The sequence below is a fragment of the Belonocnema kinseyi genome, chromosome 6, assembly GCF_010883055.1.
Source record: "Belonocnema kinseyi isolate 2016_QV_RU_SX_M_011 chromosome 6, B_treatae_v1, whole genome shotgun sequence".
NCBI lineage: Eukaryota > Metazoa > Arthropoda > Insecta > Hymenoptera > Cynipidae > Belonocnema > Belonocnema kinseyi.
The window spans coordinates 119311884-119330117 of NC_046662.1; the positions used below are offsets into that span (position 1 = coordinate 119311884).

The window sequence follows — 18234 nt, forward strand, 5'->3', positions numbered from 1 at the left end:
AGTCGGGAGTGGTGCTGACTGAAAACAGATGATTTGGAGCGATTCGCGCGCCATCTGTTGGTCATTCTAAGGACTTATTGAACTACCCTCGTATTTAAAAAAAAAACTTTTATTTACTATTGAAATGTAAACAGATGTTTACAGGTGTGTAGATTCTACGCACCGGTTTTGTCTTTAAATCTGTCGACGTTGAACAATTTTTCTGCAACTAACATGCTTGCCGTCCTGGTTCTATTCCTGCGCTGGCCACTCTTAACGACGGCCTTGAAATATCATAATTCTGATCTCGCTCCGAGTATACGCTAGATGGCAACGCGTATGTTTCCGTGGCCACACACTTGTCACTCAGCAACGCCATCAGAGGCTATTGACTACTTTATTTATTTAGTTGTTAAAGTAAATTATCTGAGAATAACTGGAGATTGTATACTGTTGCCTATTATCTTATCTTAGGGATCCGAGTATACGCTATATGGCGTCTATGATCCTTCATTTAGAAAGCAGGGAGTGTCTATCACCTGGTTCTACTCTACTCGTTTGAGGTGGTTCACGGAGAAAATCCTGGATTAATAGTAACCTCATGATACACGACTCAGTCATGTAGCTGTCAATCGTGTAACTAGAAAAATATTTTATTAGAGGACTGATTGTTGTATTGGCACGATTCCTTCGTTTTTCTGTAGTAACTATTTATAGACATTTTTCTCTTGAATATCGAACAAGTTCACGTGTGGGAAATTTATTAAATTTTATTTTTATTTATTAGATATGAAAAGATCTCTGGATGCATCCCAACGTATTCGGGAACTTTCCGTATGCCCAACGGAGCTATTCGGTGGCCCAGACAGCTCATTTGTGCTGCCCAAACGATTCAGTCGTGTAACAAGTAACATAAAATGCACGTGCAAATTAAAATTGTATAAAAACATTTGATGCTTCAAATATTGTTTATGCGCTTCATTATGATAAAATTTATTTATTAATTTTAATATTTTTCCATTATATTTATTTTACAACCTTAATATTTACTAAATTATCTCTATTCCTATAATATAATTATAATTTTATGCATTTTTTCTTTTCCAGCTGCAGAAAATTGTTTTGCCTGAACAATTGGAAGGCTTGATAAAATAGACTAATAATTTCTTGTTTACTTTGAAATGAAGAGGATTTCATCATATTATTAACTATTATTAATGAATAGTTTAGAAAATTAATGTAACATTAAGGTCCGTGAATTTCAGAATATTATTTGCATAGTATTATTGATACACTATTAATATAACTAATTTTCTAATTCACGCATATAGCACACGAGTTTTATTACTTTTGCTTTTTTTATGAGGTAGAAAAAACCATGTGGGACCTTAGTAAATATTTTTTTAATTATAAAATCAATTGGTCACTTTTACAATTTTACAGAAATTTTTTATCCTGAGAAAAATAAGGTTGTACATGCATTGAAATTTGTAGACTTTAAAGGTTTCAATGAGTGTTTTACAATTCTAATAGATACAGATTTTTAGGAAAAAATGTGTATTCTACAAACTTTAAATCCCATCATTTACACGCCTACTATTTGTAAATTCGCTTACTTAATACTTTTGAATCTACGTCTTTATTTAAAAGACCCCCCTCCCCCCAAGATAGCGGCTCTGGCCTTCAAGTTCAGTGACGTTCTGTATCCAGCGTATTAAATATGTGCGTGTGTGTGTGTGCGTGTGTGTGTGTGTGCGCGTGTGTGTGACCAACTGCTAAGAAAAAGGCCTAACGCGAAAAAAAAAAAATTTTTATTTTTTCTTATGCCAATCGATGGTGTTTTGTTCACTGTTTGATTATAAAAAAAAATTATTCTTATATCTGAAAAATTTTAATTGTGATGAAGCTGCAAAATGCAGCCATCTTATCGAGTTCCTGCTTGGCACCGCCTTTTCAATCGCTTCTCCGGTAAAGTTAAGCTACAACGCGTTAGGTCCCTTTCTTCGCAAACGGTCACATATATATCAATGTTCTGTCAACTCATCCTCCCCAACCTGTACAAAGGCTTTCGCTTTTTTCTTTCCCTTCTTTCTACTAAAGTCATACTAATGTTAATAACAGCGATTTGCTTAAATGAATATCGCTTTTTGCAATTACCAATGTGAACGAACTAATGTTTTTGATTTGATAAGTCTTGGGCGTTTTTCAAAATATTCACTACCGGCTCTGAAACTTGGAGGTTTTCTCAATAAAGTATGCTAAATTCATTCGGAAAAAAGAAATACTATGGTTGACATCATTTTCGAAAAAATCTCTACCAAAAAAGTAGCCGCTTGACACGTAGTCTTATGGGACTCCTGAGCAAAATCGATTAAACTCCGGAAAAAAACCACGAGTCCCCATAAATCAAATATGTACTCATACTTTCGATTACGAGGAATCTATTAGTTTCATAAAAACATGGCCTTGACGACTTTAATCAAGAGAAAATTTTGAGAAAAGTGCAGACTATATAAATCGTTTTTCACAGCTACTTCAGACGCGTATGCGCCGTAAAAATGGAAGCTAAACCTTAGTCTTTGAACAGCTGCGTCTTCCTTGTTTTCCAGCTGTGATTTCCAACAGTCTCGCTACCTTATCTTTTTGATTATAATTCATAAATTTCCATTTTTCCACAAGTTCACGGAACAAGCCACCTTAAGTAAATTGAATTGTTATTCTCCGATCCTACAAGAAAGTTATGAGAGGGACACGATTGTTTTTAGTACCGTTTTCATTTATTTTCTGATTCTAAAAAAAATCATGGGTGCGAAGCCGGAAATTAGAAATAGAACGGAATTAAGCTCCGATCTTACAGCGAAGACCGAGATTGAGACGTCACTGGTGATTCAAAACTTGTCACAAGGGACTAGTTGTTCTTCTTTCTGCCTTATCAAGCATGACTTTCCTGTGCGTGAAAATAATGTCGAGTGTAGATGATATCATAGATATGTTAAAGGAGAAAGTATTATTGCGGATGTAATTTCTTCATATCTCAATGATAACCTCAAACTAGTTAAAAAGAATTTTTAGAATTTAAACATTCTTTCCGAGAGGGTCAAACAAACGTGTGCCGTGCCTTAGAAGTGAGTTTTTACCTAAATTGTAGTATTTGTCAGACCGATTGCTAAGATTCCTTTTCTGATTTTTAGGTGACTGTCAAACTAAAACATCGCCAGCAACACTGTCTATAAAGCTGTTACACTTGGTTTCAACCAATGCTACTAAACTTATAATCTGAAATATTACAAGTTTCTGAGATGATCATTTTGCTATTGGATACTGAAAACGCATCGCGCTTCACAGTCACATTCTTCAAAAATTTCTCTGTTCTCGCATTATTAAAATAGAAAGTCGAACTATTGTTTGAGATATTTCCGAAGATTTTTTCATGTTGAGTTTGATATTGTCTGCTTCTGTTTTTTTCTTCTGTAACTCTTTGGAATACAGTATTATCATTTGAAAAGGATACAGTTTCCGTAAGTGGGTCCAGATTCCTGAAAAGTAAAAAAATAGATATCAATATTATTGTGTTTACAGTTATATTAATAACTTGCTGCACTTAATTTAAATGTTTAGAAATTTTGTTGTATCTCGAACCCAGGAACTTACAAAAAATGTTATAATGAAAACACGTGACCCACATTACCCATAATACTTGTCCCCACCACGTGTTTCGCGCAGTTGAAAAATGAAATATTCGGCGCTCCCAAAGTTTATTAGGCAAAATTTAAGAATTTTTTTTTCAAAAATATTTATTTTACTGTACAAACTTAGGTTCAAACCACTTTGATAGATATAAACCTCATAACTAGCCCATTGACAAAATTCAAAATTTCTTTTAGTATTCTACAGCACGGTCGATATTTCTGCAAATTGGAAATTTTCGGCCAGAAACCTTACAAACATCAAGAGTACAGATTAAAATACTTGTAAAAATTTTTAAAAAGCAATCACGTTGGACTTTTTTGACTCAAATTGTATCTACTACACACCCTTTAAAAGATCGAATGGTAAGTTACCGAAATCTAACAGGGCGCAACCAATATGGCGGATAATATGTCGATAAGGTAGACGAATTTTTAAAAAATCAACAGATTGGGACCAAATTTGGTATATGGGGTTTTTTGTGGTTCCTGGTCACAAATTTAAAGTCAGATTGACATAATTCAATATGGCTGATTTAATGTGGCAACTTGGTGTGTGCAAAATCAACTTTATACTTTTTTTTAAACGTTTTTGTTTCCTTTGACTATATATTACCACTGTATGATCGCATGGCGACTGTTCGAAGCTGAATATCTTTTTACATTTTATGTGGCATTTGAGCCAACGATAAATGCGTGTGAAATGCTAATTTTTGTTACTGCTAGAGCATTAGTGAATCGTCTGGAGTGGAATCTCAACGTTTGTTCGTGCTCCATTGTAGTGTAATATAATATTTTTATATTCGGAAACTTCTTTTTTTTGACTCCATTCATAAAGAGAATTGAATGTCAAAATGGCATTATTTGGTTTTGCTTGAAGACTTCAACGTGTAGCTTCGTACTTGAAAGTGGAACCTAAACCGTCGCAGACACATTTGCCATGAGCGGTTGCCTGGCAATGCCACTCTGCTAAAATACCAAAATCCTTATAACGTTTTGTTAAATTGCACATTTGGCTTTGATTTTTGGAGTGTTGCCTAGCACGGTCAATAACAAAAATTACTTTTTCAACTGTTGAACAAATTTTCTTTATTTCCGATATGATCTTTTAGTGCACTAGGTAGACAGAAGCAGTGTCATGAGTCGTACAGTCAGATAAAACAATAAAGCTACTATGCTTAATGTCATTTCCAGATTTATAATAACAAGACACTGGAACAACTGTGCACTGGTCATTGTTGTGATAAAACGCTTGTGCGGCATCTGGCGTAATATATGCGTAGTTTTCTGCAAAATCTATTTGGACTAATACTTCGCTATCTTTTGAATTTTGATTTCGTTCTGACACGTAGTTACATTTGCTTTTTTAAACAAAATGATGAAGTATGAATTCCTTTAAATGTTAAGTCAATTGGGTAGCAAAATCTTCTGCGCAAAGACATTCTTTCTTTAGTGTGCATTTGTCTATCGTTTACCACGGACTAAAAATTACATCACTTACACAAGCTGATTCAAGAATATTGGTTACATGATCCGAAAAGTTTTGTGAATTTGAACAAGAGTCGAACTCATCTAAATAGCAAGAAGGTTGTGGTTCCTTGCATAGTACAAATTGTAAGCAGTCCTTGTAATCTCTTATTGGAGTGTCAGCATTTTTGGTAAGTTCTTTTAAATTTGACGCTTCAAACATATTATGGTGTATGGTGCATACACAAACACTATGTGTTCCTTTACCACCATCAAGTATGCACCATTTTGGTCTGAGCTCAGCAAACTTACCCAAACCTATTGGGTTTTCTAGATATAGTTTCTTAAATTTTTCATGTAATATGCATACATCATACATGAGCAAATGTTTTGGTTTTTTTATTGTTTACACAGTTTTCTTTTATAGTTACGCACTTTTTTTATTTGGCAGTATTCGACTGGTTTTTTCTGACTCATAAAATTGTATTACCTTACCTACTGTCTCTGATGTTAAGATTTTACCAGCTTTTGAAATTGGTATAGATAAAATACTTTGTTCTTTTTTTTCAATTGTTTTGCCTTCGTCACCATTCGCCTAGAAGTTTCAAATTCATTAGCAATTTTACGAGCAGACCAACAATCAGCGGCTATTATAAGAATTGATACTCGCAATGGATCATTTTCAGGTAAACTGCTAATTTTTTTTTCAGTCTCTCTAGTAAATTCTCTAATTCTTTTTCCCTAGAGAGACAAACTTTTTTTCTGGAAATGATTCAGAATCAATTTCAGATGGAAAAATGCTTTTTTTCACAAACGTTTGATGCACTACTGTCCATACTAGAGTTAGCCTATAAATTCTCATTTTCATAATAAGTATTTCGGCAATTTTTACCAATTTTTCTTGTGGGTAAAGCTGAATTTGAAAATGTTGCTAACATTTTCTTTGTCATATTTCTTAAATCGACTCCTGTATGACCATCTATTGGATAAGGATTCGCATATCTATTACCTGCAAGTTTTTGCTTAGAAGAATTTTGTTGAAGAGATGACATCTTTTGCAAAATTTACCTTTATATTTTTTATTACAACAAATGATGTATTGATTAAGCCCAATAAAACCTAATAAAACCACTCCCGTTAGTGCCTATCATCATTGCCTCCACAGCTACATGTGTACCCTTTCCCTTCCAGTGTGCAACGATCACGAAAGCTTTTTTTACAGTGTAGCCTATATATTTCCAGTCGCCTCACAGTGTGCCCGGAGACCCGACATTTTTTCCAAAAACCAAGTACGTGATTTGAATAAATCAAGCTATTTAGAATTTTTTACACATTTCTGAGTACTGAAAAATCAATTCTTACAATTATAATTGCCTATTATTGTTATTGCGTGATGTCTTGAATTTAGTAAACCACATGAAATCACCAATAAGAGTGATAATTCAAAAACTAATGTGTTATTAAATAATTTCGTAATATAAATTTTTCGGTTATATTTTTCATCTATAAATGTTTCTAAAATACGAAGTAAGCGCAATGGCTGTAAAAATGTATATAAGTTTAACACTTTCTGTGTAATTTCTTGACGAATAAAGTGATATTTTTCATGTGAATGCCATTTCGTTTCTTTGAAACTTTATACAACACACCCAAATGAGAAAAATGAGGTATCATTTTGTTCACTAGAATATGTACTTTGGGCCTGACTAGCGCCGTTTGGTGCGTTTTTATTTGTTTAAAAGAAAACTTACTCGAATCGTAGCTGTGCGCATTTACTCGTCAACACTTGTATGGAGATATTCAATCTACTGACCTACCAAATAACATCTATGTATCACATTTGAGAATTTTAACTATTAATAACATGAAAAAAATCTAAATTATTTATAAATATTATTATTAATGTCAGTAATTATTTATAATTTGTATATTATTATTAATAAGGTTTAAATTTAATATAAATCAATTTAAAATATGTGATGCATTAAAAATGATTAATATGTAATAAAAATTATAGTTAAGGAAATTATCTATGTGATAAGCGATGAATTATTAATTTAATAAATTATACATTAGTTCAAATTTTTTAATTTTTGACCAATGATTCGCAATCCACTATAAAAAACCCCCTGAGTAAGCATTTCTAGCACAATTGGTTAAGGGCATGTGATACTTCGTCATGTGGTCAATCGGGTACATTTACACGACTTTTTTCCACAAAAATGAAAATGTTTAAAAACTGAATTCGGAGATGCTATAAAATATCATAACGGACGTCCCCGGGCTCTCTTTTGAAGCATAAATACAATATAAATGTATTGTCATAGTTGTTATAAATTAAAATTTAATTCTTAATTTGATATTATTATTACTATTATATAAATTTTTCTAGAATTTGAAATGCGCATGCGTGAGAATAGAAAGGATGTCGGGGAAAAAGGACGAGGAGTAGTAGGTTTTGGGCTAAGAACGCGAGAGCTTGGTTATTATTGTTTTCAAAACTAGTTTAGAGTCTAGCTTGAGTATTGGATATGAACTAAACTGCATGAATGTAGATCCTACTATTGCAATTGAGGAAACACCTATGAGACTAAAACGCGATCAACGTATATCAGACGCGGAAGTTTACACAGACGAACAAGTCACGTATTTGCAAAGACAACAACCTATTAATTTACTTGAAGAAAATTTGGATTGCATCGCGAGTGATATTACTGATTTAGGGTGTACCAATAAAATCGAAATGGCATCGGGTTATTTTTACAAATACCTATGGGAGAGGGTTCACGCGACAAACCCGTTTTCATAACCGAGACGCAAACAGATGAGTTTAATAGCGCAATGTTCGTTCTGAATTTAAGTAAATATCGTTTCGGAATGCAGCGGGTGGAGCACTTGTGATATATCTTTCGGGATGGAGAATTAAGGCGAGGTGAAAGAAAAATATTAGCGGTAAAAAATTTCCCGAGACCGAATAACCAGCATGAAGTAAGGCGATTTTTGGGGCTCACTAATTTCTTTAGAAAGCAGAAGAACTACTGAGACAGAAAGACTTTAGCAATCAAGTCGTTTTGAGTTACTTGCAATTGCATGGTCTCTCCGACCCCTGAAATAAATAATTTTAGGTTTCAAATTAAATATCGAAAGGGAGAGAGTATGATGCATGATGACGCACGATTGCGTGCCCCAGTAGACAGTTTTCACTCCAGAGAGATTAAACATTAGATTTTAACTATTAAAACACGCGATAATGAAGTCAATTGTTTTATTATGACGTTTACTTTGTTTAAGCTCTCGCTTAGCAGCGTTTTCACCATCGACAGCTTTGGTTACACTTGCGCCCCGACAAGCTAACGCCCCTTTGGCACAGAGACCTGAAAAAATAGGTATGAAAAAGGGAAGAAAGTCACCAATTGTAGATGGTACAGCTATGATGCGAGACTCCTATACATTTCAACTTCCACTAGCTTTTTTATAGCTTCACTGTGAATAAAAACTTTAAAAACTTGCAAATTGATGTTGGCGCAAAGCAAAAACTGGTGTATCGTAATTCTAGTCATTTCTCAGTTGGATGCTAGACTGACTGAGTAGATGTATAGGCGGGTTTCTGACGCAAGATTCCTACCTTACCGGAATCGAGAAGCTTCCACCTATAGTAGTTCGTGTCCTTTCTAAGCTTCGAGAAAGTTCTCGAAGGGTCCTGATGACGTCACGATTGCGTAATAGTCTTGAGCCAAATTCGTGTAAACAGGTTCAAGGTTATTGTGAGAAAAACAAGGATGATTTATTGCTTCCTGATGGATAAGATGTTCGTTAAATGCACAATAAGATGCAGGTGGACAGATAAAATTTTATATGGAGAGCTACGTATGGCATCCTGTTTTGACTATTAAGTTGATTTATTGCTTCATGATAGATGATATTTTTAGTTAAAAATTCCTGCCTTTATTTGTTTAATGCGCAAAAGATGCAGGTTGAGAGATGAAATTTTATATGAGGGTTATGCATGGCATCCTGTTTTGATTATTAATTTGATTTAAAAATTCCTGTCTGTGAGAAACAGTTTTCTGTAGTGTAAAAATCTTCGAGAAAATATTAGAATTAAAAAAAATTTATTTTAGTTAATCGAAGGTAAGAAAGGTATCTAAAGTCATTCCTTATGGTGAGTCAAATGTTCTGGGATACTTGTCGCTTTATTCTAGTATAAAGTAGCGAGCGAGCGAGGACTAGAGATAACAGCTACACGCATTTAAAGTCGCAAAAGCATTCATACATCGGCAGTCTAAGGCTGCACACATTTCATTATCCTATGCTATCTTTCTGTAGAGAGATCACTTCTTTTACAGCTCGCAAACGTTGCTTTCGTAGTCAAGCGACAAAGCTTGATATTAATTATTTTACCATATGCTAGGTCCGTCAACCTCTGGATGACGTAATGTAACAAGATACTACAAACAATTTCGAGACGAGAGAGAGAGAAATTATAGAGAGAGATTATAGAGAGAATGAATTTAATTCTAGACTTTTCATGGACGTTTAATTAATAAATATCAAGAGTGCACTGCCTGGAGCTTATCGCTCATTATGTCATGCAACGATATTGGACCTGAGGCCATATGCCTTTTTTATCCACAGATATATTCTCGCTTTTCAGCTCTCATTTAGAAAGTTCAGTTTTTTACCTATTAAGCGCTAAAGATTTAAAATAGAATTTTAAAAATGCAACAGATTAATGTAATAAAATGTTTGCATTTTTTTAAATCATCCACTAAGGATACTCTATAATATAGACTATAGAAAATCGAGGATGATTCAATTCAGCGTTAAAATTTTTTTCTATGATGCTGAATCTTCTATAATGAATGATATCACCAAATTTTAGTACGCAATTTTTTCATAAACAATTTCAAGGTTATTTTCAATGACGCATTACATTTTGCAATGCTCAAATTATATGCACACGTGTGGATTATAATGAGAGGTTCTAGAACAATTAGGCCTCCCGCGATCAAAACGGGTCATGCTGGAAATACCTTGGTTTCAGTTGGCCTTTTGGTTAGTAGTCTCGTTCTTGATTTTTTCAAGACGGATTAAAATTTTTTTCAAGTATATCTTAATAGGAAATTGCATTCCACACATTTTTGTTGCTTGAAATAAGTTTCTAATTTGTTTAGTTTTCGAGATAGTCACGATATTGTTACTTTTTGACAAAATTGAAAATCATTATATTTTTGCGTTCCGCTCGCTCTAACTCCTTCTATAATAGGACTATCGGGATGAAATTTGTAGGGAACATGCATATAACTGTTCCGAAAGTGACAGTAATGATGAAATTTTGATTAATTTTCCCAAAAATTTGTTATTAATTTATTTCCGACCCAAGTCGGAAATTACGCATTGACACTTTCAAACGCTTCGTTTCACCGAAGAATTTCTGAAAAAGTGAAACTTATCGTTACCAAAAAATCCAGGAGGGTTCAAAAAAGTTTTTTGGAAAACCGCAAGTAATTCTGACTTGTCGTTTACCAATAACAATTAACTAAAGATCTGACGCTCGACCGATACACGTGCGAGCTTGTTCTAAGGATGTGTCTAGCGGAGGCAAAGATCTAGCCTGTTGACACCACGATCAAAACAAAGCACAATTTGTATGCCATTTACCTTATATGGAAAATAGAATACAGGCGCACAAAGAAGGTTGAGAATATCCTTTCTTCCATTCTTTCTATTGCCCATTTCTAGACAAGGTTATATTATATTCGGAAATGTGAAAAATTGATCGAATTTTCAATAAATATTTATTTTTCTGCTTCTGTGAATTCAATATTATTATTAATCCAGATCATTTATTCTTCGGGATTGTGTAACCAAATGATTCGAAATTGTTTTTTGCGAAATTATTATCTTGACCGCATTAAATGGATCTTCGCCTCCGCTAGACACATCCTTAGAACAAGCTCGCAGGTGTATCGGTCGAGCGTCAGGTCGTTATTTAATTATTATTCGTAAACTTCAAGTCAGAATTACTTGCCGTTTTTCAAAAAACTTCTTTAAACCCTTCTCGAATTTTGGAAATTTCATTATTACTGCCATTTTCGGGACAGTTATATGCATGTTCCCGACAAATTTCATCCCGATATTCCTATTATTGATGGAGTTAGAGCGAGCGGAACGCAAACATATAATGATTTTCAATTTTGTCAAAATGTAACAATTTCGACATTATCTCGAAAACTAAAAAGGTTCGAAATTTTTTTCAAGGAACAAAAATATGTGGAATGACATTTCCTATTAAGATATGATTAAAAAATTTATAATCCGACTTGAAAAAATCAAGAACGAGAATAACCAAGAGGCCAACTGAACCCAAGGCATTTCGAGCGAGTACCTGAGAGAAGATCCTCTAGGCGCGCATATGGGTAGGCTTTTCTGGATGGAGGAGTGTCCTTACCCGTTTTTTCACACATAGTTTATTAAGTTCTTTAGCCATTGGTCCCTTGGTCTTAATTTAATATTTATTACTTTTGTTGAGTTTCTTTCTAAAATAGTTTGAATGACTTTCACGAGATGTTAGCTATAAAATGAAAGGACCTCACCGCGCGTAGGACTCGAGTTACAGGGGTCTACGGTAGCCACTTGAGTTTTTGACTGCAATCCCCGACTTCAAAGTAATATATTCACAATGTTCGAAGTATTCCGATTTCAACGATACGTAATTTGTCTATAAAGTTTCAAAATTGGGGAAGTAAGCAATATCAAATTGAATATTGAGCTAATGTTTCTGCGATTACACTTCTACGAATTTTCAACTTTCCTAGTCAAGCAATGTATCATTAGAATCGGAAAAATTCGTAGATGCGGATTATGCTATTTTTAAATCGCTAATTGCAAAATTTAAACTCTGTACATTTTCTTACTTTGACCTGCTGTGGACTAAAGACCACTGCTGGGGTAACCTTATCCACACTGAGTTTGGTAAGAAAACAGACAAGTAGTAGAAAACATAAAGCCAGTGTCGTAAAACAATCAAAGAAAATAGTTTCTAATGAATTTGAAGAGGTTCCCTCAGATTGGCTGAAACATCCCAACAAATCCCTTCTTCTTGACAAATTGAACAATGGTGTGCGCGAAGAAAACCAAAATTGGTCGTTCTAGAGGATCTTCTCTCAGGGAACAGAGTATAGAAAAGGATAGAAAATGCCCATCTATAAAAGGGTGCTTTGCATACATTTCCCATTGGGAATCGAACCACAAAACTTCTGATTTCCGGTCAGGTGCTTTTCCAATTAAGCTATTAGCGGGATCAGAATAAGAACTCTCAATTCAAGAACATAACGCTAATTCTTAGCTAGGTGTTAATGGTACAAGTAATTATTTTTAAACATTTTTTAATTTATCTGCTATATCATCAGAGATTGTACCTTACCGACAGTAGATCAACCCTCCAAACCATGAAGGCAGAAAATCTACACAACATCGATCAAGTTAAGAATCTTCAATAACAGAAAATGCTTAACGTCTTAATAAGACTAGATGGATAATAATATTTTTAAATTAAAATTATTTCTTGAAAAAAAGATCCTACTCCATCTTCACTCCATTGGGAATCGAACCACAAAACTTCTGAATTCCGGTCAGGTGCTTTTCGAATTAAGCTATTAGAGGCATCAGAATAAGAACTCTTAATTCAACAACATAACGCTAATTTTTAGCTAGGTGCTAATGGTACAAGTAATTATTTTTAAAATAAATTTTATTTATCTGCTATACCATCAGAGATTGTACCTTACCGACAGTAGATCAACCCTCTAAACCATCAAGGCAGAAAATCTACACAATATTAGTTAAGAATCTTCAATAACAGAAAATGCTTAACGTCTTAATAAGACTAGATGGAAAATAATACTTTTAAATTAAAATTATTTCTTGAAAAAAAGATCCTACTCCATCTTCACTCCATTGAGAATCGAACCACAAAACTTCTGATTTCCGGTCAGGTGCTTTTCCAATTAAGCTATTAGAGGGATCAGAATAAGAACTCTTAATTCAAGAACATAACGCTAATTTTTAGCTAGGTGTTAATGGTACAAATAATCATTAATTTTTTTTTATTTATCTGCTATATCATCAGAGATTGTACCTTACCGACAGTAGATCAACCCTCTAAATCATGAAGGCAGCAAATCTACAAAATATCGATCAAGTTAAGAAGCTTCAATAACAGAAAATGCTTAACGTCTTAATAAGACTAGATGGAAAATAATATCTTGAAATTAAAACTATTTCTTGAAAAAAAGATCCTGCTCCATCTTCACTCCATTGGGAATCGAACCACAAAACTCCTGATTTCCGGTCAGTTACTTTACCAATTAAGTTATTAGAAGGATCAGAATAAGAACTCTTAATTCAAGAACATAGCGCTAATTTTTAGCTAGGTGTTAATGGTACAAATAATTATTAAAAATTTTTTTTATTTATTTGCTATATCATCAGAGATTGTACCTTACCGACAGTAGATCAACCCTCTAAACCATGAAGGCAGCAAATCTACACAATATCGATCAAGTTAAGAATCTTCAATAACAGAAAATGCTTAACGTCTTAATAAGACTAGATGAATAATAATATTTTTTAATTAAAATTACTTCTTGAAAAAAAGATCCTACTCCATCTTCACTCCATTGGAAATCGAACCACAAAACTTCTGATTTCCGGTCAGGTGATTTTCCAATGAAGCTATTAGAGGGATCAGAATGAGAACTCTTAATTCAAGAACACAACGCTAATTTTTAGCTAGGTGTTAATGGTACAAGTAATTATGTTAAAAATAAATTTTATTTATCTGCTATACCATCAGAGATTGTACCTTACCGACAGTAGATCAACTCTCCAAACCATCAAGGCAGAAAATCTACACAATATTAGTTAAGAATCTTCAGTAACAGAAAATGCTTAACGTCTTAATAAGACTAGATGGAAAATAATATTTTTATATTAAAATTATTTCTTGAAGAAAAGATCCTACTCCATCTTCACTCCATTGGGAATCGAACCACAAAACTTCTGATTTCCGGTCAGGTGCTTTTCCAATTAAGCTATTAGAGGGATCAGAATAAGAACTCTTAATTCAAGAACATAACGCTAATTTTTAGCTATGTGTTAATGGTACAAGTAATTATTAAAATTTTTTTTTAATTTATCTGCTATATCATCGGAGATTGTACCTTACCGACAGTAGATCAACCCTCCAAACCATGACGGCAGAAAATGTACACAATATCGATCAAGTTAAGAATCTTCAATAACAGAAAATGCTTAACGTCTTAATAAGACTAGATGGAAAATAATATTTTTAAATTAAAAACATTTCTTGAAAAAATGATCCTACTCCGTCTTCACTCCATTGGGAATCGAACTACAAAACTTCTGATTTCCGGTCAGGTGCTTTTCCAATTAAGCTATTCGAGGAATCGGAATAAGAACTCTTAATTCAAGAACATAACGCTAATTTTTAGCTAGGTGTTAATGGTACAAGTCATTATTTTTAAAAAATTTTAATTTATCTGCTATATCATCATAGATTGTACCTTACCAACAGTAGATCAACCCTCCAAATCATGAAGGCAGAAAATCTACTGTCGGTAAGGTACAATCTCTGATGATATAGCAGATTAATTAAAAAATTTTTTAACATAAAAACTATTTTAATTTAAAATCAAATTAAATTACATTTTTAAATTTGAACGCAGTGCAATCCGTTGAAAATATTATTTGTGAAATTGTTGGAGTATAAAAGTCACTTCATAGCGAAAATTTGTTTCCAGTTTTCTGCTAGCCATCCAGAGATTAATCAAAATGGACTCATTGGACTGCAGAGAGCTTATTTAAATTTATGGAGATGCCTATAAAGTGTTGCATGAAAATGCAACAACTTCTGAAACTGCCTACTGGACACATCAGTGCACGCAAGATATTCGGAGGTAGAACAAAATTCTGAGGCAAGGAAAGGATCATTTCTCTCTGGGTGAAAAAATAAAGAACTGTTTTCTCTGGTCTGTAATGGCCGCCCTTTGCCCTGCTGAGAGAGATTCTAATCGCGTCTCTACCTATCCACATTTTGATATGCTCTTGAAGCGTGGTGGAATCAACTTTACCATCACTATTCAAGATAACAAAAAATTTGAAAAAATTAATTAATTGCGTATAAATGTTAATGGCATAGAACATGAGGAAAATAGGAGAAAAAATGAGATTGTCTCCCTGTATATAAGCAATGAAATATCGAAATGTCCTAAAATTCACCTGCTAATGATTAAAAATACGGATTTTGATTATGATAACAATGACCCTGAAAGTAATTCAGTGTATCATTTCGCATAAATTAAAAATATCTCTCGACTCATAAAATCACAATTTACAAATTCTATGTGTCGCACATGGTTCTGTGATAGGTGCTTGTGTCACTTTAAAAATGAAAAATCTCTGATTGAACATACAGCTGATTGCGAAAATCTGAACCATTGTAGAGTAATATTTCCAACAGAGGAGGACGGTAGGAACATATTAAAGTTTAAAAATTATAGATTCAAAGAAAATGTACTATTTGCCGTATATGCAGACATTGAGTGTTTGCTGGAACCTGTTAAAAAATTCACAAACAGATAAGGCGGCGTATCAAAAGCATATTCCTACTAGTTTTGTATATTATACAAAATGCAATTTTAATGATTCGACCTCAGAACCTAAAGTAAACCGTGAAAAGGATTGCATTGAATGGTTTGTAAAAGAATTGACAGATTTAGCAGTAAGAGTAAATTCTGTTTTAGAAAATCCAGTAAAAGAATTTAAGAAAGACGATATTTAACATTGCGACCATTGCAACTTTACAGGTAAGTACCGTGGTCGAGCACATGGAAGCTGCAACGTTAATTAAAAAGACTCTCATATCATTCCAGTAGTTCTTCATCATTTATCTGGCTACGACTCACACTTTTTCATTAAAGAATTAGCATAAAGTTTTGAGGGACATGTCTCCTTACTGTCTGCAAATAAAGAAAGGTATATCTCATTTACAAAAGATGTTCCAAATTCAGTGTCATTATAATGACAGCGAATTAAATTTGTTAAGAAGAAAAGGTGAATTCCTATACGACTACATTGAGAGTTGGAAGAAATTAGAGGAAGACAGTTTACCTCCAAAAGAAGAATCCTATTCCAAATTAAACGATTGCCACATTTCTGACGAAGATTATCAACACGCTTGTAAAGTGTGGGAAACGCTTAATTTGAAAAATTTAGGGCAGTATTCTGATCTGCACCTCAAAACCAATGTTTTACTTTTGGCTGACATTTTTGAAAATGTTAGAAAAACTTGTTTTGCAACATATCAATTAGATCCTTTGCATTATTACACAGCACCAGGACTTTATTTTGATGCAATACTAAAGTACACTGGAATTGAAATTCACTTACTGACTGATGTGAAAATGCTACTCTTAATTCAGAAAGCAATCAGAGGTGGCGTTTCACAATGCTCAAACCGTTTTGCAAAAGCAGACAATGGATTTATGGGGAAAGATTTTAGTCCGTGCGATCCGGAATCATACACTTTTTATTTAGATATTAACAATCAGTATGGTAAAGCTATGAGTGGGTTTTTACCATATCAAGATTTTGAATGGTGTGAAAATTTCGAAAACAATCTAAACTTTTTCAATGTGCCTGATGATCACCTGAAGGTTACATTCTTGAAGTGGATCTAGAGTAACCAGAAGAGCTTTACGATTTGCACAAGGACCTTCCATTTTCTCCAGAACACTTTATGCCTCCTGGTTCAAAATGTCAGATTCGATAGTTAGTAACCAATTTGCTACCAAAGAAAAATTATGTACTACATAACCGAAATCTAAAAATGTACTTGGAATCAGGCATGAAACTAACTAAAATTCATCGAGCGCTAAAATTCAAGCGAAAAGCGTGCCTGAAAGAATACATTGATTTAAACACTGAACACAGAAAAGTGCAACTAACGAATTTGAGAAAAATTTCTATAAATTGATGAACAATTCCATTTTTGGAAAAACAATGGAAAACGGTAGGAATCACAAAGATGTTAGGCTTGTGCCAAAATGGGAGGGGAGATTTTGTGCGAAAGCTCTAATCGCTAAGCCAAACTACAGATACAGACAGTCTCATATATAATTCCACTGTTCCCAACTTTTACGAATATATTAAACGAGACATCCATAAATTTGACACATCAGATTATCCACCAGACAATGTTTATGGAATGCCTCTAAGGAATACAAAAGTGTTGTGACTAATGAACGACGAATACAACGGAAAAATAATGAATGCATTTGTGGGTCTGAGATCAAAATTATATGCATATAAAGTTTTGGGTAAAGAAGACGATGAGAAAAAGAGAGCCAAAGGTATAAAAAGATCAACATTGAAAACCATAAAATTCGATGATTATAAGTACACTCTCATTTCTTGTCACAATCTGATTAAAACCCAACACCTAATCCGAAGCCGAAAGCACGAAGTTCAAACCATCATCCAAGATAAGATTACTCTCCGCTGGCATGATGAAAAACGAATGCTGCTCCCCGGTACCACAGATACTAATCCATGGGGATATAAATATAGAGTCTATGAACTCATGAAAGTCGATGCAATGTAAAAATGTATAAGTATTGAATATTTGTATATGTCTATGTAAAAAATTGTCATGGTAAGCTACTAAGATTATATATATATATATATATATATAATTAAAAATTTCCCATAAGGACAACCGGAGAATTTCGCCGGGAGCGGGTGCTAATCTGGCAAATTGCACCCGCTCCCAGCGAAATCGCGGTAAAATTTCAGCCACAACCACGTCTCACGACCGTGAGATAGGTGGTTACAGTATGTAAAGGAATCAATACGACGATCCAGCAAAAGCTTCGTGCACCCTAAGAACACGGAGCGACCCAAGGACAACCGCCTTCTTCATTTTTCCCGCAAGTGTTTTAGCATATTGTTGACACGCAGGGATGCTTTTTAGGCTATTAGCAAGTGAAAGCTTGGCACCTCCAAGAGCGCCGATGATAAG

General features: G+C 33.9%; 1 protein-coding gene across 1 annotated transcript in view; it reads right to left on the reverse strand.

Moving 5' to 3' along the window:
• The window catches only part of LOC117175582 (N-alpha-acetyltransferase 20), a gene marked incomplete at its 5' end in the record, with an annotated part of 300484 nt that overhangs the window by 262928 nt on the left and 19322 nt on the right, over nt 1–18234 (reverse strand). Inside the window, one exon of the mRNA XM_033365289.1 lies at nt 3491–3515. Within this exon, the coding sequence (XP_033221180.1) occupies nt 3491–3515 (25 nt within the window). The remainder of the gene's footprint in view (nt 1–3490; nt 3516–18234) is intronic.